Source organism: Balaenoptera acutorostrata, chromosome 1 (genome assembly GCF_949987535.1).
Source record: "Balaenoptera acutorostrata chromosome 1, mBalAcu1.1, whole genome shotgun sequence".
Lineage (NCBI taxonomy): Eukaryota > Metazoa > Chordata > Mammalia > Artiodactyla > Balaenopteridae > Balaenoptera > Balaenoptera acutorostrata.
In genome coordinates this window covers 81,682,012-81,703,019 of record NC_080064.1, presented here as the reverse complement: position 1 = coordinate 81,703,019, position 21,008 = coordinate 81,682,012, and the positions used below count along the sequence as shown (strand labels likewise).

Below are 21,008 nucleotides of genomic sequence, written 5' to 3'. Positions count from 1 at the left end.
CTGTTCCGCAGCAGTGAATTCCACCATTCTGTCTTCCAGGTCACTTATCCGTTCTTCTGCCTCAGTTATTCTGCTATTGATTCCTTCTAGTGTAGTTTTCATTTCAGTTATTGTATTGGTCATCTCTGTTTGTTTGTTCTTTAATTCTTCTAGGTCTTTGTTAATCATTTCTTGCATCTTCTCAATCTTTGCCTCCATTCTTATTCCGAGGTCCTGGATCATCTTCACTATCATTATTCTGAATTCTTTTTCTGGAAGGTTGCCTATCTCCACTTCATTTAGTTGTTTTTCTGGGGTTTTTTCTTGTTCCTTCATCTGGTACATAGCCCTCTGCCTTTTCATCTTCTCTGTCTTTCTGTAACTGTGGTTTTTGGTCCACAGGCTGCAGGATTGTAGTTTTTCTTGCTTCTGTTGTCTGCCCTCTGGTGGTTGAGGCTATCTAAGAGGCTTGATGGGAGGCTCTGGTGGTGGGTAGAGCTGACTGTTGCTGTCGAAAACTTTGTGAATTTATTATTTTTATTTTTGGCCGCACTGCACGGTTTACAGGATCTTAGTTCCCTGACCAGGGATTGAACCTGGGCCACAGCAGTGAAAGCGCTGAGTCTTAACCACTGGACCACCAGGGAATTGCCCGAAACTTTGTTAATTTAGAAAAGGAATTCTAAGCCAAAATATTTCCTTACTTCTGATGTATTTTAGAGAAATTATGAGTTAGTTACAAAGCTTTGAGAGGTGCCAGTTCTACTAAATCCCATCACCCTAAGGGTAACATCCACCAACATCAAGTAGGTAACCAAGTGTTCACTCCCCAGTAGAATTTTGTAAAAAAAGATGTTTATCTTTGCCTTTCTACCAAAATTACAGACTGAAAGACAATCTGATCAAGGAAATAAGGAACTAGAGCATACAGATAAATGGAAAAAGCAAACATACATGTATGTGCACACACATGCACACAATTTAACTCTGTAACTCAATTGCCTCATGTACCCATTTTCAAGGTAATATTTAGTGCAGGATTACTGCAGGTGCAGTTCAAAAATATCTCTACCATGGAATGAAAAATGGAGAGTGATTAACTATAAAGGAAGTCTATATAGATAAAACAGATGGACAGTTTTCCCACTTTTTTTCAGCAAGGGCAGATGCCTTTCTGCGGATATATCCCAAAAAGAGTTACAGGAAATACCACTTCTCCTGTTTTAGCAAAAATGTCAGTGAAATTTGAGATGCATTTACTTGACAATTTCCTGGACCTGAATTGTTGGGAAAGCGAAGGTTTTTTCTAATATTAAGCTATCAGCCTCAACCATACCAACCTGAGTTTGAATGTTACAGATTAACTCTACATAAATTGACACAAGCACAAAAAGTTTTTTTATTGTTAAATTATGGTTACCATATGCAGAGCAAAAAGTAAAGGGACTGTTCTACTTGTGCATTCACATTTTAAATTGAATGATAAACAAGTAAATGAATGATCAGTTAGGAAAGGAAAACTAAAGCAAGGGTTTCCTTACAAGTTTTCTAATTTCTCTATTATAGAAAACATGCTCAAGATTTTTAGAAAAACACTTTTTTCTACATGTGATATCATATTAATAAACAAACTATGTTTACTTCAGTAAATTGGAAAGACTTCCTCAATATTAAGGATGGTCTAATAGGCTAATGCAATTATCATTTGGATATAATATAAGCATCAAAAAAATAAAGGGGTGGCATAGTTTAACATTTTCCAAAGTGTTCATACTCTTAATGCTGAGTTTCTAGTTCCAGAATTGTCCATTCCCCTTGGGGTGAACAATCCTCAGAGGAAAAACTAGCCATGGTGATGCTTGCTGAGGAATCATCGAATGGAGATGTTAGTTCACTCCATCTGTTTAAAGTGTCAACATGTGCTTTACCCTGAGGTTTTGAGCTGTCTCGTGCTAAAAGTAGTGTCTGATTGATTAGATACTGTGCTAAATTTAAGTCTTCAGGAATAGAATTTGTAATATTTAAGTTTGAATCCTCTTCAGAGAGCAGTTGCTTTAATAGTGTCCAATCTTGTTTTGCAAAGTGTTGCTCATCTTCAAAATCCATGTCTGTAACATGTGTTTCTGATTCCATTTTCTGCTCAAATGCTTCTGTTACATCCATCTCATATATTGGAGAGAGGGTTTTTGAAGGCCGATGGTCATACATGTAGATTTGTGCCACTGTGTCACAATCATCTATGTCTCCTGAAATAATTCATAATACTACACAATGTAAAAACTGCACATGTTGGTACCCCTCAGAGTTCTGTAGAACAATATTAACACAACATAACAGTTATTGTCCAAAAAAAAAAAAAGAGAATGGGAAAAATAACATTTATACAAAATTGAGAAGATTTCTGAGGCATTTCTTTTTCTATGTGTGAAAAAAAAAACTCAAAGGTAATGTTTAGCAGCAAAATCAACATAGGCAACTAACAATAATTCTCCAGTTTAATTTGAAAACTTGTGATACAGAAAACAGAAATTATTTAAACATAAACAGAACGCGCACATGTATCTAATTCACTACAATAGAAACTTAAAGAGAAAATAAGACATGGTTATTTGATGGTGACTTTTAAGGTAAGTCAGTTTCAAAGGGAGAATAAATACATTTTATCTAAAGACTTATTTTATCTAAAGACATATATTGCACATGCAAAGGAGGATGCAAGCAAGGACAAAAAAAGTACAACTTTAAAGAGTTCCCTATTCTTGTGATTTTGCTGAACAGGGACTACTGATAAGTATTTTTCTTAGTTCTGGTATACAGTAGCTACTCAGTCAGCCACTATTGCATATTTTAAATGTGGGTCATAGTTCAAATTACTATAATAAGGAAGACAAACACACAAAACAATTAGACAGGAAACCATCTATACATATGAAATAAGCCTGGGATTTTTTCATATATTATCATTGCTTCTAAATATAATCTCTTTTAGGAAATTTATCTTTTTACTTGAAAATTTTAGAATAGAATTATAGTGATCCTGAAAGTCTTAATCTCTGTAAAATGTATATAAATTTTAATAATTAATCTAGTTAAAATAATTCAGTGCTTTTAGTTACATATCACTATACTTATTGCACAGCCCTCTTAGATATATATTAGCATAGTTCATAAATCATATCCAATGTATAATAAAATTTCTAATAGTCAATAATTCCTATGTTAAATTAGACATAAATAACTAAATAATAGCAAACTAAGTTTTTCTCTTTATTCTTTCATGTAAAATCTCTTAGTAGGTTAGCTCTAATAAACCACCAAAATTTTTACTAGATATTAATTTTTCACTAAGATTTTAAGTGAACAATAAAGAGTAACTAGCTATTTTCATTCTATTAAGAAATTTCAGTTTTCATTTAAAATTTGAATCTGTTGCTTAAGTAATTATTCTATCTAACTAAAATATAACATTCAGGGCTACCTACAACTTTAAAATTCTATAAACTCATTTTCTTATGGATTTAGCATTTCTATATCTGTACATTACCTGCAGATAAAGCAATATTAGCTTTCTCGGTAGCTGCAGAATGGCTCTCTTTCACTTGTCCTTCTGGAGGCAGAACTTGACTCCAATAGGAGTCCAGAGATTTTGTAGAGCTGTTCTTTGGTATGTCAGAACTGGGGTCTCTTTGATGAAGTTCCAGATGACATGGTCTTTCTTGAGATTTTATATCACTATCTGAAAGTTTGCTGCGTGGCTGAAAGTCATTATCCATATTGCTTCCACTGTTTACTTTTTTATCTTCTGGAGGAAGCTGTCTGCCTCCTCTGGACAGGACATCTGTTATGCTCTTTTTTTCTGTGGCTGAAGCACTCTGTTTATCTTTTCTTGAAGAGTCAATGCTACTAAGACCCAAGGGAGAGCTTTTGTTTTTATATACACTATTGCCTTTCTCTTGTCTACATTCTAAAATACTACCTTTACTTCCTTGTGAGTATCTGGAGTAGCAGACCCTTCCGTGATGTTCATGAGAAACGCCATCAAAAACATCAGAAGGTGAAGGAGAATCTACAGAAGGCTGAAAGGGAGCATGGACTTCCCCTTCATCAGATCCTAGTTCTTCACATTCATCTACTGAAAGTAAAACTGACCTTTTAAAATTTTTAGCTGCACGAAACTCGCGACTTTCATTTTCAGTTGCATCTTCAAAAGCTAAATTAATTATTCCCTGAAACTGCTGAAGAGCTGGGTTAGATGTAGAGAAATTTTCTGCAACATTTTCAGCTTCAGACCTTTCATCTTCTGTTTCATCTGCTGAGGAAGAAACCTGATCTACTTCCTGAGCAAACTGGATACTGCCTCGTGGAATATTTTCTTTTTCCCTAGGGTGGACTATTGTAGATCGAGACCAAATTTCTGGCCTTTTTCTAGGAATCTCATCATCACTTGTCGAATTCACTTGGAAAAGATCATTACTACTTTGCTTTTTCATTTTCACTTCAATTCTTAAGTTACTATCATATATTTTTAATTCTTCGGGAGTACTGGTGTCACTGCTACTTCTTCCAAGAAAATCATGGCACAGCATAGTGCCACATTTAGAAATACCCCTGTCATTTGACCCATCATCATCCTGAGACCCTCCAGCATCGTAGTCTTCAGATCTAGGCTTTATGTCATCAGAGGATGTTGTAGCACTGCCACTGTCAGATTCAGGACTCTCTCTCTGATGCAGAACACTGGTACTCAAATTCCAGCGACTCATGAATGGAGCTTCTCGAGTTTCATGGCTCTCTGGAGTTTCTGTTGTTTCCATATCTTTAGGAGAATTTTTCCCTGGTATTTGTTCCAAAAAACACTTGGAGGAAGTATTTGAGTCTACTGTAGCATGTGTGTCTCCATTCATGGCAGAGTCATCAGAAAACTGATTGGGAATTGTCTGTTCTTCTACATGAATTCTAGATTTTCTGTCATCTTGACCAGAATTTAAGGTACCATTTGTCTGTTCAGGAACACAAGGTAAAACATCTTTCACACATTTAATGTTTAATTTTTTGTTTGTATCTTTTCTCCCTGCTTGCTTCTCCCTATCTGACACTGAATGGACTTGCTTTACATTTGTTGAGTCTAGGTCACAAACTGGATTAGAGTTCAAAGAGTTTTCATTCGGATTTGAAATCATTGATTTTAGAGCAGTGGTGCTATCAAATTTTGGATCTACATTATCACTCTCATCAGAACGACAATGTATTTTAGCTGTGTTGCATTGATCTTTTTTTTTGTGACCAGAAAAATTTGTTTCACTTTTATCTGAACAAATCTGTTTTGATTCCAGTTCACGTTTAATTAATTTATCCAGATTTGAAATATTTTGGCATTCTAACACCAACTTCTCTTTTTCTTGATTGTTTAATGGCTTTTGTGGGTCACGTATGCATGGTGACTGAAATGCTTCTGTATCACTGATTTCGGCTGTGAGATTAATTAGAGGTTCATGAGGCTTCTGTTCAGAAACATTGCCTTTGTTATTATTATCACATACATCACGAAGCACACTTTTTTGGACAACAGATGGTTCACTTTTTAAAGGTCTTAGAGAAGAAGGCTGAGTCTTCAATATAACCTGTCCAGGAAGTGTTTTCTGTTTTGAATTTTTATTATTCAAAGTTTCACCTTTCTTAGATTGATTTAGGGTTTTAGGCATTGCTACTATTTTTGCACTAATCTTAGGCAATGTTGTTTGTCCTTGCTTGACAATTTTTCTCTTAGGTGTTTGTTTATCTGTAGTTACACTGTGGTCCAATTTTGTCACATTTTCATCAGACTGCCTTGAAGAGACTGAAGATTTTACTGAATCTGATGACTCTCCTTGGGAACCTAAGAAAAGAAAATTCAAAAATATACCTTCCAGTTTGTGAGTGAAATTCAATATTTGTTTTTAAATCCCTTTAGAAGAAATAAAATAGATAACAATGAAATGGTAACATATGATCAAACGGACAATTACAAATTAGGCATTAGTGATGTGATAAAATAAAAAAAAATTTATTACAAATATAGAGGAAGTATTCCAGCATCTTAAATAAAATTATTAAAATAGGATCTCTCCTCCTCAAGTAAAGAGCATTGATCCTTATGCCAGAATTGGATTTGCATAAATATATGGGGGTAGAAAAATCTGATTTTCTTATGCCAAAAGAGCAGTAAGGGTCTTTCTTCCCTTTGAAGTTCTAGGGGGAAAAACAGACTGTTCCACATAGCTGAAAAGGAGAATGAAGCTAAAACACAAAATAGAAATGTTGAAATTGTTGCAATTTTTTTCCTCAAACAGTAACAAAGCTAATTTATTTCTCATAACCAGATCATTATTATTGTAGCTCATTAGGGTTAACAACTTAGATCTGCAGTTGAAACTAAAGCTGGTAACTGGAAAGAAAGAGGATTAATTTTGGGAATTCATTTGTTTATAATGGTTGAAGTCCTAGAGATGATATTTTGAGCATTTAAATCTGTCAAACAGAATTATCAAATCTTTTTAAATGTTTATTTTTTAGCTGTTACTAGAACATGAATAACTTTTCTCTGGCTTACTTTTAAATTTACTTTCAGTATTAATTCATTACCTACCTCAAAATTGGTTTTAGCATTTTACAAACTGCTCTTACATATGTGAATGCTTAATGCATAAAGCAAATTAATTTTTAAAATCAGTTATTATATTAGCAAATTATGCAATCTGATCAGTATTCTTCTCTTTCTTAGAATATGGAAAAACAACAGGCATAGCACAGAGCCCAGAGGGAATATTCTTCCTCCCTACGTATTACAGCTCTCTAGATTGTACCACTACTTTTTAAAGAGCTCTTTAGTGTTGGTTTTGCAGATGGAATTCTTATAATTATCAATGAAACTTTGAAGAAGCACAGATATAATATACAGAAGGACCAGAAATGCAGATAACCTAGTGACCCCCTTATTTTTTCACAAAAGAAAACAAAAACTAAACTCACACCCCAAAATACCAAAATACTTGTCTGAAAAGTGGAAGAATAAAATCTCATCTCTAAAATAGGAAATGAATGTAAAATGAGTGAAACCACGTTATACTTTGCTTATTTGCTGCTAAAGTTCCAGAATCAGAGTTCTGCTTATTCAGTTTAAACAAGGAAGTAATACCTGGGAGTATTTCAACTTTACCTTGAGTTTTAGCAAGATTAACTGTGGCATTCTTTGTCCTCTGCTGAGCTGTAGCGCATCCATTGCCATTTCCTCTTTTCTTTAAAATTGCCTGTGGTACTGGATCACTGTATCCTTTGCTGGTGACCTTCTTTAGCACACTAAGAAAAATTATTTGTGTTCAGTATTACACTGAGATTCCAAAACATAATTTTTTAAAAGACCCATACATGAAATGTATTTTTTCACAACACTGTAAATCAACTATACTTCAATTTAAAAAAAAAAAAAAAAAAGAAAAATATTTTTTCTCAAAGAAATAAAAAATGTATCTCTTTTCTGAAAATAGAAAAAACCATAGGTTCATAAGTGTTTAAGTTTATAAAACTGTAGATCAACTATGGTAAAGCAATGCATAATAAGGTGCCACAAGTATAAATTATTCTTCTATCATTTTGTATCAATCGTCATTTTGCATAATTAAATAAGAAAAGTTTTAAAATATCATTATGTAAATATACTAAATTTTCTAACAAAGGAAAGATATTTTAACAATATTTAGCTAGAAGTTAGTATATAATTAACTTCCAGAGAAAGCTAATGTCTAGGTAAAACAATGAATGAAGACTTACCTGTTATTTATATTAGTTTCTTGTTCATGAATGCTTTTTTTATTGGAAGTTCCATTGGTAACTTTTGAAACAGGTCGAGATTTTACTGCTATAAATTAAGAAGAGTGAGCCATGAGATTGAGGAATAAATATGTAATAAGTATGTATAAATTCACTGGTCATACACTATATACAAAATTAAATGTTACGGTGAGAAAAACTGTTTTTTCTCAGTTTGCATGAATATATGTTACTAAAATCTTTTTGCATTTGAAACTAAATAAAAGTCCAAACATAGGTTCATTTTTTTCTAGGAACTTTAACTGTTCCTAAAAAGCTCCTCAAGAGCTATTAAAAATTAGAGTGTTAAAACCCACCTACAGTGGAAGTTTTGATACTTTCTACACTGTTTTTCACAGTCTGTCCTGGAGAGTCACAAAGGGAAAGTTTATGACCAGAAGGCTTCTCTTTTATTGACCCATTTTCTTTTGGTTCATCCAGACAGTCAGTGGAAGTCAGTAATTCCATACTTGAATTTGTAGATCTGCTGGAGGGCCCTGCAATCCCGAGGCAAGGAGAATCTTTGCCTGTCACTTTCTTCGAAGGCTTTGCTTTGGCTTGCACGTTTAAGTTCCCAGTGAGTACCTTGGGTCTGGCACCTGTAATTTGACCTTCCTGATTTCTCACTCCTTTTCCATTTACTGAATTTTTCTGTCCATTTGCTGCTGCTGTTGCTGATCTTTCCACAACTTGTCTAGGTGACATGTTTGCTGACTTTGCATTATCACCGTTTTCTGTTTTGGGCTTTATTATAGGTTTGGGCTTTCCAGAAACATTTTTTCCCACAGTTTTTAATTCTTTTGTACTCTTGGATGCGGTTTTTGTACCATCCTTTTCCTTTAAATCATCATGCTTCAAAGTTTTATTTATAGAATTTCTATTAGTACTTGATGAATGTCCAGATGCTCCTAATCCATCAGATTTCATCTTTTGATTAGTAGAGGGATAACTCCAATACTCTTTCTTGTTACTTTCTCTCCAAGATTTGTTTTTTATAGCACCAGGGTCAGAAACTTGTCTCCTTTGCTACAAAGAGGAAAAAAATACTCTGTAACTTGACTGAAGTCTTGGACACATAATACTTTATGTTTCAATAGCCAGTTTTTCAAAGAGGAAAAAGCAGCAAAATTCAGATTATGATTTAGGGCCACTTAAAACTTGAATGATCTGGGATCATTTGAATATGTCTTTGATCACATTACCTTAATCAAATCTGAAATAAAACATACAAAATTAACAGGAGATTCTACTTTAAAAGGCATACTATTTAACTTTATGAAGTTATGGTAAAGACGAATACTTAATGGTGTCAGGATGCCTTGGGTGAATGATAGCAATATCCAACATTTTTCAAGGGCCCACTCCCAGGTTCTGTGCTAAAATGCTTTTCATGTATCATCTCACTTAATCCTCACAACAATTCTATGAGATAGCTCCTGTTGTTATCTCCATTTCTTCAACAAGAAACGGGATTAAAGCAGGTATGTAATTTACCCAAGGCCATATGCTGATAAGGGATTGAACTAGGACTTGAGCTCAGGATTTACTGCTTTAAGCAGGTAATCATCTGTATGTTAATGATTTTCACCAAAAATTCTCTCTTCAATCCTATCCCAAATTCCAGAAATTTTATCACTAAATATTTAATCCTCTGGAGGCAAGGGTGGGGGGGGGTGGGTGTGGGAGTCCCTGGGAAACAAAACATTACACCTGAAAAGTTTTCTTTTTTTACTTTTTTGGCTGTGCAGCGTGGCACGTGGGATCTTATTCCCTGACCAGGGATTGACCCCATGCCCCCTACATTGGAAGCACGGAGTCTTAACCACTGGACCACCAGGGAAGTTCCTGAAAAGTTTGGTTTTTGAGAAAAAAAAAAAAACAAAACCACAACATAGTAATACAGTATTGGTTGTCTGGAGAAAGGAAAAGGGGTCCTAAAAACAGGTGAAATAGATAAAAAGGGGAAAATAGAAGGGCACTAAAGACAATGCACCTACTTTATCATTTTGCTTAGAACCAACGTTGTATGGAAGGGAATAACAAAATTTTAAAAACTGGTAGGAATTACAGAATAAAAATTTAAGAATATATTGCCATTTATTATGTAAATACTCCCTCCCTTTTGGAAGCTGTATGAGATTGTAGAAGTATGAGGCAGAGCCTGTGTTGTCTTCATCTTTGTATCCCTTAGCACCGTGCCCATCACATACTGGGTACTCAAGAACATGTGATGATGGCTATCAAACCTGAGCACATATTGATATACAGTTCAAGGTCTAGTTATTTCTAAATATGAAAGCTTCTAATTACAATTAAAATTTGTCTAAGATAAAAATAACATAAATATGTGTGTGTGTGTGTCTATATTCACACATACATATGTATATACATAAATAATAAGTAATAAATAACCTAGTTAAGTTTAGCAAAAAGCAAGGTATAATAATAAAGGAATCATTAGATTCTTGTTCTAGCTTTGCTTTTAACTGAAGAATAGAAGATAGGATATTTAAGAAATCATTACTAATATCTCTGGGCCTCAGATTATTCATGTCTAGGGGTAGAGACTGGTCCCATTCAGTGCAGTGTACTAGGATTCTCTGTAATACTTATAAAGTTCAAATAGGCTAGGTCCTCATTTTTTGTTTTCTTGATCAAATCTTAGCTCAAAAAATAACATTTCTCTATTTTTAATACCTAAAACCAGGAAGACTCTGATGTTAGACCTCTTCCCACCCTTAAAACTAATCCTTCTTAATTCACTCTATCCTTGAATCTATCTACTTTAAAGCATCATGCTATGGGTGAGATCTATGTAGTATATGGGGTACTCTACCCCTTTAGAAATTTCACATTAACATAGTATACCATGGTGAGGATTCAACGTATATGCATTTTTAGGCAACCTATGACTTACATCTACAAAGTTTATGTATGTTTCTTATATACAACTGACCAGTTGGGAATGGTCACCACATGCTATTGACAAAGATAAAGAAAAAAGAGTAACACTCTAAAGCCCTCCTCTTGGGACTTCCCTGGTGGCACAGTGGTTAAGAATCTGCCTGCCAATGTAGGGGACACGGGTTTGATCCCTGGTCCGGGAAGATCCCACATGCCGCGGAGCAACTAAGCCCGTGCACCACAGCTACTAAGCCTGTGCTCTAGAGCCCATAAGCCACAACTACAGAAGCCCGTGAGCCCTAGAGCCCACAAGCCACAACTACTGAGTCCATGTGCTTCAACTACTGAAGCGCGCGCACCTAGAGCCCATGCTCTGCAACAAGAGAAGCCAACGCAATGAGAAGCCTGCACACCACAACAAACAGTAGCCCCCGCTCACCGCAACTAGAGAAAGCCTGTGCGCAGCAACGAAGACCCAACGCAGCCAAAAATAAAAAATAAAGCATTCCTCTTAGACACACTTTCAGGTCTAGTACTATTCCTTTTTGTTGGTATTATTTTGTTTTACTTTTTATTATAGAAAAATTTAAACATAATCAAAGAAGACAGAACAGTATCATGAATCCCCACATACCTACTACCCAGCTTTAACAACTATCACCTCTTGGCCAATTCTGTTTCATATATAACTACCACCATTTTATTTTGAAGCAAATCCCAGACATCGTATAATTTTAGTCTTAAGTATTTTGGTACCAGCACCCTTCTTAAACGTTTCTCTCTATTTTATCTCATCAACTTTCTCCCACCTCCAAAAGATCTCATCTCATTTTGGAAGACACACTTATTCATACCACACTTATTGAGGACTTACTACAGACTAGACAACTGCACATAAATTATCTCACTTAATTTTCGCAATAATCCCAGCTAGGTTTTATTACTCCATTCTACAGATAAGCAAACTAAGACTCACAGATGACAAAGATAGTAAAGTCAAGATCTGAACTTTTATAATTTTATGTCCAGGACCCATTTCAGTACAGTGCTGCCTTTCTGAGGAAAACATATTAGCCTGTTTCCTTCCCATTGTGGTTAACAGTATAAACCCTTGGACAACCTGAAAGTCAGGAACTGAGGAAGGGAAATGAGATTTTGTTCTATTTTGCTGTAAGGCAAGGAAGGAGGAAAAGCCTGGCTGATAGCAGTTAGTAGATAGAACAGGGGAAAGAAAGGCAGGTAGGCTAAATCCTGGTGGCCTTAAAACACACACACACACACACACACACACACACACACACACAAACACATAGGGTGAAAGGGAACATAGTACATAGAAAAAATGTTCTAAGGTGCCATTTCCTAACATATGTTCTGTGGAACTGTACAACATGCTTAAGAGGGGTCAAGAGGGAGTCTAGTGGTGTTCCATGGTTATAAAATTTGAGGAAATCTTGGGGGAAACAAAATTCAAAAGTGTTCTTTACTGTAGTGTTTCTCAGAGCTTTTAGGTGCTGATGTGCATCGTTAGTGTCTAAGAGGAGCTATGTTGTGTAGCAATTCTCAACCTTAGTTGACACTAGATGTTCTTAGGTAGAACGTATGATGGAGCTAGTATATTATGGAACACACTTAGGGAAATAGTCCTAGGAGGTTTACTAGCAAAAAGCTCCAGCATCTCACAGTTTCTCACCCAAGACATTTAGAGCTTGACCTCTGCCTCAAGCCATCAGAGCTCTTGGTTGTGGCTTGGAGTTGTGTGAGTTCCTATCTATTGGCTGATAAGGAAGAAAAGATGCCCAATTCCACTCTTGCAAGGGCAATATATTCTTTGCATTCCAAACTGGAACTCTCAGTGTATCTCTCCATATCATTGTAATGTGTGTCTAGGTTAGTATAATTTTATGCTTCAAATATATTATTAAGTGACCATTTGTAAGTTAGCTAGATTGGAACTCTAATCATCATTAATAACATTTTAGGGGAATAAAAATGTATTTCATATTATAATGAATATACCAACTAACGTGTGTGTTGTGTGTGTGTGTGTGTGCGTGCTAAAAAACAAATAACATAAAATTTACCATCTTAACCATTTTTAAGTGGGCAGTACAGTCAGGTTGACTATATGCGCCTTGTTGTGCAACAGATATCTAGAACGTTCTCATCTTGCAAAACTGAAACTCTATCCCCATTGAACAATTATTCCCCTTTTCCTTATCTCCCCAGCCCCTGGCAGCCACCACTCTACTTAGTTTTTAAGAGTTTGACTATTTTTAGTTAACTCATATAAGTACACCAAGTAACTTTTAAAGTGAACACAACTGTACTCTTGGTATTAACCGCCTTTTTCGCACCAAAAATATATTATGTGGATTAAAATCTTAGTATAGAGAAAACTGGGACAACTAAAATCTTCTTTTGTAAGAAGTAGGTTAATTAGAAAAACAGACATGGAACTAGATCTAGAATTCTAGACAATTTCTGATCTGGAATAGTTCCAACATGCTAGTTGCCAAAAAGGTTTTCAAGGAAATAAAAATGGTAGACAATATTTCACTTCCCATACCAGCTGGATATAAAAAAATGCATATCACTTAAAAATTTACAAAATGTTCACTTGATTAAAAACAAGACTCAAAATTATTTCCATCCAGAAACAGCTTTAGTTAATGAAAGAATAGATCTTTAAAAATTATTCTGAAATATAAAATGATAAAATTTAAATTACTTGGTATCTTGTTTCTTCTGGGCCTGTAAAATTGTAAAAGTTTACCTGAGAGCTACTGAATATAGGCTTTTTGCCAAGTCTTCGGTCATCACCTTTGTCAAATGCAGCTGTAGGAAAAAAAAAGCAATTTAATTTTACAGGAAGCACTATTATTACCATAGAAGTAGAGGGAAAATAGTATATTAGCAGAAAAAGGTTACATTTTTGATGGAAATAACTTTTAAAAAGTTGAAACCAATCTAGTACACATAAATAATTCCCTATTTTAGAATTTTTCTTAAAGAACTTCATTTTGAATCTTATATTCCTGTCCCTATGGATTTTACATTATTAAAATTAATAAATGAGAAATGTACAGTCTCACAGAGAAGATTTATACATTTACAAAACCCTAGAATTTTCTCAAGCTTGAAATTTTAGAGACAACTTCTTTTTAGCTAGTTTTCCAAATTTCAAAAAATTACAGATTGTGGCAAATGTAATATTTTATAAACTATTCAATGTGAGAAAATTTCTATCCTAAAAAATATTAAAATACTGTTAAAAATTTTCTGATTTTGCAGGTATGTCCTGAGGAAGGAGTAAAGAGAAAAAAGATAAGGTTTTGTTGAAAATAAAACAAGAGACAATCCTTAAACCTATATCATTCTTTTTAGAATTACATTAAAAATTCATTTTATAGATTACGTTTATATGGGAATTATTGGGGAACTCAGTTTATATTCTTCAAGTAAGAATTTAAATGACGTCAGGGGAATATATAGGAATAATGGTATGAGAGCCATAAATATAGTTTAGCTAATGTATTTGTTCCCTTTGAAGGTTATGTAGCTTTAAAATATATTTTGAAGAAATATATACATATATTTTCCAAAATTGATTTTATTTTTATTAAAACACCTGATGAAAAATACATCAAATTATCTGTAACCCTACCATGCACCTTCTACTATTTCTATTCTATAGGAACTATGTTATAAGACAAAGCAGGATCCTAGAAATAGCATTACAGGGATTGGTTTGTGGTTAGCAAATGACTGCACAAAAATATACAGGTGGAAATTAATACAAGATTTCTCCCAAAGATCAGTAACTCAAACTAGAACATAAGAAATGTTATAACAAAGACAACCTAGAATTACTCCTTTATCTGGGATTTCCCAATGCAATAATTATGCATAAGTCAGGACTCATTATAATTCAACATATTTAAGATTTTAAAAATTATTTTTACACTGATAGAATGTAATAGATTGAAAAGTTCTTTTTGACAATTAGTTGGATTACCAATAATATTTTGTTTTAGATATGTGTATATATATGTATGTATTCACATGTATTTTAAATTAGCACTTTGAAGAATTAAGATAAAGAACATTGTTCGGGACCCAACTTAACTACGAAATCCTCTAAAAATGGAGAAAAGCAAAGTTCACTCCCAATCAGAAGAGAGTTGAATGACACCCACTCAAGGAATGCTGATCTTATTTTTTTTACACTGTATAGTACAGATGAACTGTCATCTAAAAATCAGTACAGAAACAGTCACAAGGAAAAAAATTCCAATTTCTAAAGACCTTCTCATGACTTTTGTTGTTTCATGGATTTTGTTGTTTTATTATTTTGTTGGAATTTCTTTGAAAAGTGCTCTTGAGATCACATCTGGCTACACCATCGTGTTATGCTCCTAATGCAAGACAGAGCAAATCATATTTTGATTAAATTATTAAAGAATTTAACATAGCCATGTACTATCAAGAATATATTATATCACATATGGTCTCCATGTTTTATAGTACAGAAATGTTTGCTTCATAAAATACAGTCTCTTAATTTAAAATGTTTTTAAAAGTATACTTACTGAATCTGTCAATATTTTTCCTAAGGTACCTGCTTTAACCCAAAAATAGTCATGAAGCCATTTTTAGTTCCACACCCTCAATTTTTTATTTTAACATTTTTGAAACAAACACATTCTAAGCAGTATAAATCTTTTGTTTAATGCTAATATTTCAAACGGTACCTATTAAATGTCAAAGAGCACTGTGCGGCTCCTGAGGGACACTCCGCAATAGCACACATCGTATCACTGAACCAATCGATCATGGAATAAAGCCATCTAATCTAGGCAAAACCACAAGAAAGGGTATCTTATGCAAAAGATGGGAAAGCTTTATGGAAAAATATATTTTAAAAGGGAGAGAAAGTATGTTTGGTAATCTGCTCTATATGGGTTACATTTTCCTATACTTCTAAATCTCTCTAAAAGAATGCTTTTAAGCAAATTTGGCTAGAATATAAAGTTGCTAAGATAAAGTAGAATTATATATGTATATTTAAGGAAATGAGTTTCATTTTCTAAGAACAGAAAAAAAGCATGATTTATTAAAACTGCCTAAACATACCAGCACTAGTTTCAGTTAGCAAGCTATTATTGAACAGAAGCAAACAAACGTTAATCCTATCACTTATTAGAATCCCTTTAAAATATCTCTTGTCACAATTATAAGAATAAAAAATCTCAAGGCTAATATACCTGCTTGGATTTTCTGTTGATCATCTGTGCTCATCAGCTTCCAGCTTTCTGTGTGACGAACAGCATAGAAAGACTGAACCAGGAAGATCCACAGCTTATCACGCAGAGCCTGGATCTTGCACGTAAAACCCTGTGTTCAAGCAACAAATCAGCAGCTGGTCAGAACCACATTGTCATAGCAACCAGTCATTATTCCCTTCCGAATCTACTTACTCCTAAACTAGATCAATGATGTCATCACTTAGATTTTTAAGATCGTCGGGTACAAGTTATTTATGAAGCCTTGCTCTTTAACAACAGAATTTTATAGTGAACATGAACCTTATCCTTTCAGCATTATCCTTTTAACCAAACACTGTTTTAAACCACCAATGGCCTTTATGTAAATACCTTCCACAGCCTTTTCAAATCAGCTCTGACATTACAAGGTCAAATACTCTATGCAGTAATAATAAATATGATGAAAGTTTTTGTCATTCTTGTTGAACAAATAAAAAATGTCAATAATTTGCAATTAGCTTGTTAATTACCATTGATTAATTGCATTTAAAAATAAGATATATTTTAATTTTGCTTTTTCTCAGTCCATCCAATTTTAAGTGATTTTTTTCTTAAGACAAACATTAAGAATGTATTATAAAATTAAAAGACACTGATGATTAAAACTATAAAACATTCTTTAAAATTCTTTAAGTTTTATATTTAGGAAATTTAATGTAGTGACTGGGGAGAAATACTAAACTTATGCTGTACCAATTAATATTGCTAAGTACCAAACTATGTTTAGAATTAGCCAGCCAAACTTCCAAATTCTAAACTTTTATAATAAGTCCATTTGGAGGTAAATGAAATTTTTAAAATTTTGTATTATGAAAAATTCCAAATATACACAGAAGTAGAGACTGTAACCACCCCCCAGGTATCAAACAGTTTCAATGAACCATGCGACATTTAAAACGTGTATATATTTAAAAATCTTAAAACAGTTTAAATATTCTATCATTTTAATGAATTTTATTACATCAAATACCATTTCCTTTGTACTGTCAGAGTTCAGTAATGTGTCCAGAGCCATAAGAAGAGAGCAACTATTCTCAGTGGTAATGTTTTCTTCAATTGCTTTTAAAATTTTGTCCAGCAGATCAGATGTGCTACTCATTGCTTGTGACTATAAAACACAGAAATTGATATTTAATAGGAATATATGTAAATGTGTAAGAAATGTGAAAGTCTGGCATAACGGCAGACCATTCATCATAACTGGCTATATGAAGTCAATCAGAAATCTTATTTCCTCTGTTAATAATAATAATTATTATCATTATAATAATAAATATTATACTAATCCCTTTCCTCTGTTAAAAATATCGGCACACACACAGAGTTCTTAAGAGCCAAAATAGTCCTAAAACAGAGCCTAGAAATGTTATAAAAGTTCTTTATTAAGTAACTAAATTTAGAGAAAGTGGGTCCCAGTAAGACAGAGAATTTTGCATGAACCATAATTGCATTACTGACAAAAACAATATCTTTATGACTTCAATTTCTAAAATATGGCTTATGCCGATTGAGGGCTGGAGTTGCCAGAGTTACATTGTGCCTTGCCAGGGCACTCAACCTGTCCCCTCCTCCCTTCATTATCTTATGAGCCAAAAATCCTGTCCATCACTGCCCTAAATGCTATGCAAACATGCCATCTGCTATGGAATTTATTTAAGTCATACTAATTTAATCAAAGGCAACCTGAATTTGAAAACTTACATAATTATAATCAGAACACAAAGACGGGACTAAATATAGGATATAATTTTAGACGCAGTACCTGTAAGAGGAGAGCAAAATTATCGCTTTGAATGATCTTGGAGAAGTTTTCTATAATAAATGCAATACATTCTTCTTGGAGCTGAGATGCCATGGTCAGTGCTGCTTCTGTCCACTTCACTCTGGGTAAACTGATGATTAGCCTGTCACTTTCCATCAGAAGAAAAGCAGCATTCTTATCATTCTTATAATTTTGAAAATATTGGGGAAAAAAGTTAGATTACTGCTCATAAAAATAACTTTCCAAGCAAATCAAATACTTTTGTTTTCTTGTGACACTGCCTGCAAAAACAAAAATTCCAGGTAGCTAATATCTTTGTCATTAGCTTTACATATTTATTAATTCATTCAAAATTATCCAAAAGGGCAAAATTTGAGCTGGAAACAAATCACCTTTAAAAGACAGCTAAAACAAACATGAGAGCAAAGTTATAACTACAAAGAAAAGCTTGACTTCCCTGAGATTTTTCACTACTGAATTAATTTTTGTGCTTATAGATATCATTCATAACTGCATGGCTACACTGACACAGCCTTAATTCTTTTCTGACTATAAAATACATGTTCTTTATTACAAATTTAGAAAGGCTAAAAATTACTTATAATCCCCAGTTTTTTTTCCTTTCTAATTAGGTAAGACTCTTCTTTTTATATTATATTATTTATTTAATAATGATTCATTTTTATACCATAGGAAAAATTGTTCACGAATACTGATCTCTATAAAAAATGAAATGACAGTTCACAAGCACCATGTGCTCTAAGGGAAAGGAAAAAATGGCAACTTAAAATTACTATATTTTATTCATGTTTGATTTCTAATTCTTACAACGATCCTTAGGAAATAATGATTTATTGAATAAATAGTAATCTGATCGATTGTAGTAGATTGAAAAAAATGGCCACAAATTCTGTGTAGCTCAATTCATCCAGAGGTGGACTCTATTTCCGCATCCCTTGAATCTAAACCGGCCTGTTCGCTTGCTTGCACAAGCAGTGGTATTGTGCAAGTTTCAGAGTGTAGGCCTCAAGTAGCCTTGCAGCCTCTATCTTTACTCTCTTGGTTCTGGGACCATGAAGCCATGAAGAAGCCTGGTAAGAAAGACCACAGGGAGTGGGAGGCCCAGCCTCCAACTTAGCCACCAGCTGAAAGCAGCTGCAGGACTGAGCTCAGGCAAGATAAGCAGAAGAATCACCCAGTCAATCCACAGAGAATAAATTTTAGTTTAAAGCAACTTAGTTTTGGGGTGGTTTGTTACACAGCAATAAATAACTAGTAAATCTGGAAATGACAATGCTTGAAATCCTCAAGCACTGAGTCTTCCCTGATTTCTATACCTACTTCAGATTCCTTTTACACCTGCCATCAGAGAACCTGTCCCTTCTCTTTAGAGTGAGCACTTACTTCATTTGTAATTATTCAATCATGAAATAACTATTTGATTAATACCCATCTCTCTCACTAGGCTGTATGTTTACTGCATGTGAAACCATGTCTGTTTTGGCTCACCGCTGTAACCACAGGTCCTAGTACAGAACTGAGTCACAGTAGACACAAACATCTGTTGATCTCTGAGCATCAACAGAGACTGAGAGTTTGTAAGTGAATTTGTAAGCTAAATTAAGTTTAATCCTTGAACATCAAAACTTTAAAAATTTTACCCATTTACCAAGAATTCTTTTGAAATGTATTCTATATTTCCCCTGCTTTATTTATTTGAGTAAAAAATCATACTTTGCTATAATTCGAGTCTTTAAAAAGTTTTTTTTACATTTTTACTATAATTTACCATTATCCTTTCCTCCTCTGGTAACTTCCTGAGTAATTGTGCAGTTACTAAGTTTTAGGCAGTAAGCCCGATTTGCTCTACTATAGACATTGTTCTGGTATTAGAGACAAATGTAGAGTATTCAAATAAACTTGGCAGGTATCTACGAAGTACTTACTATATACATAATGTTATGTGCTCTGACAGCAATATCTTTTTTTTTTTTTTTTGGTATTATTAACTTTATTCAAGCTCAGGAAGAAAATCATAAAAGCAATAACTCAGTAGACTTGCCAATCAACCTGTCTCTCCTCAAACAGCAAATGGCCAGCTTACAAGCAATATCTTTTTAAAAATACAGATGTATAGTTGTCATAATTTAGCTTGAAATCTATTGGAAAACTAAAAGATGGACATAAATGATAACAGATGGTATGTGATCTTATTCCATACTGATCTGAATATATGATAACATTAAATGTTAAGAGTAGCTTAAGGTTCAAAGAAGGAAGAAAATGTAATATACTTCTAGACCAAACACATAAAATTTTATTTTATTTTTTTTAACATCTTTATTGGAGTATAATTGCTTTACAATGGTGTGTTAGTTTCTGCTGTATAACAAAGTGAATCAGCTATACATATACATATATTCCCATATCTTCTCCTTCTTACGTCTCCCTCCCACCCTCCCTATTCCCCCCCTCTAGGTGGACACAAAGCACTGAGCTGATCTCCCTGTGCTATGCGGCTGCTTCCCACTAGCTATCTATTTTACATTTGGTAGTGTATATATGTCCATGCCACTCTCTCACTTTGTCCCAGTTTACCCTTCCCTGTCCCCATGTCCTCAAGTCCATTCTCTATGCGTCTTTATTCCTGTCCTGCCCCTAGGTTCTTCAGAACCATTAAAATTTTTTTTTAGTTCCATATATATAAGCACATAAAATTTTAAATTCAACAGTTAACATATAGTTCAAATTTCAAAACTATATGAAAGGCATTACTAAGAAAAGTCACCCACTCCTTCCTGTCCCCGGCCACCTATTTTCCCTTGTCCCAATCAATATTATTTATTTTCTGTATTTTTCCAGAGTTATTTTATGCATATACAAACAAAAAAAGTAATTTTTCCCTTATTTTACTCAAATGGAGGCATTAATATGCACAGTACTCTGTACTTTACCTTTTATACTTAGCATATACCTTGAATATTTTTCTTATCACAATATAAAGAGCCTTATTATTGTTTTAATAGCTATGGAATAGTCCATAATATGGATATATCAGAAGTCATACAACCAGTCCTCTACTTGTAGATGTTTCTTTCCAGTTTTTGTTATTACAGTGTTGTAATGAATGACCTTGTAGATAACTATTTCACACATATGTGAATATATCTATAGGATAAATTCCTAGAAAT

General features: G+C 33.8%; 1 protein-coding gene across 2 annotated transcripts in view; it reads right to left on the bottom strand.

Moving 5' to 3' along the window:
• Positions 1-1,354: 1,354 nt before the first annotated feature.
• BTBD8 (BTB domain containing 8) overlaps positions 1,355-21,008 on the bottom strand; it is a 91,575-nt gene continuing 71,921 nt past the window's right edge. Inside the window, exons 10-18 of one of the 2 annotated variants that reach the window (XM_007169607.2) lie at positions 17,818-18,000; positions 17,017-17,163; positions 15,996-16,125; positions 13,505-13,566; positions 8,142-8,850; positions 7,786-7,873; positions 7,175-7,314; positions 3,524-5,854; positions 1,355-2,225 (exon numbers count right to left, since the gene is read on the bottom strand). In XM_007169607.2, the coding sequence (XP_007169669.2) occupies positions 1,756-2,225; positions 3,524-5,854; positions 7,175-7,314; positions 7,786-7,873; positions 8,142-8,850; positions 13,505-13,566; positions 15,996-16,125; positions 17,017-17,163; positions 17,818-18,000 (4,260 nt within the window). In that variant the 3' untranslated portion in view covers positions 1,355-1,755. The remainder of the gene's footprint in view (positions 2,226-3,523; positions 5,855-7,174; positions 7,315-7,785; positions 7,874-8,141; positions 8,851-13,504; positions 13,567-15,995; positions 16,126-17,016; positions 17,164-17,817; positions 18,001-21,008) is intronic. The other variant, XM_057534812.1, reaches the window with a different exon arrangement.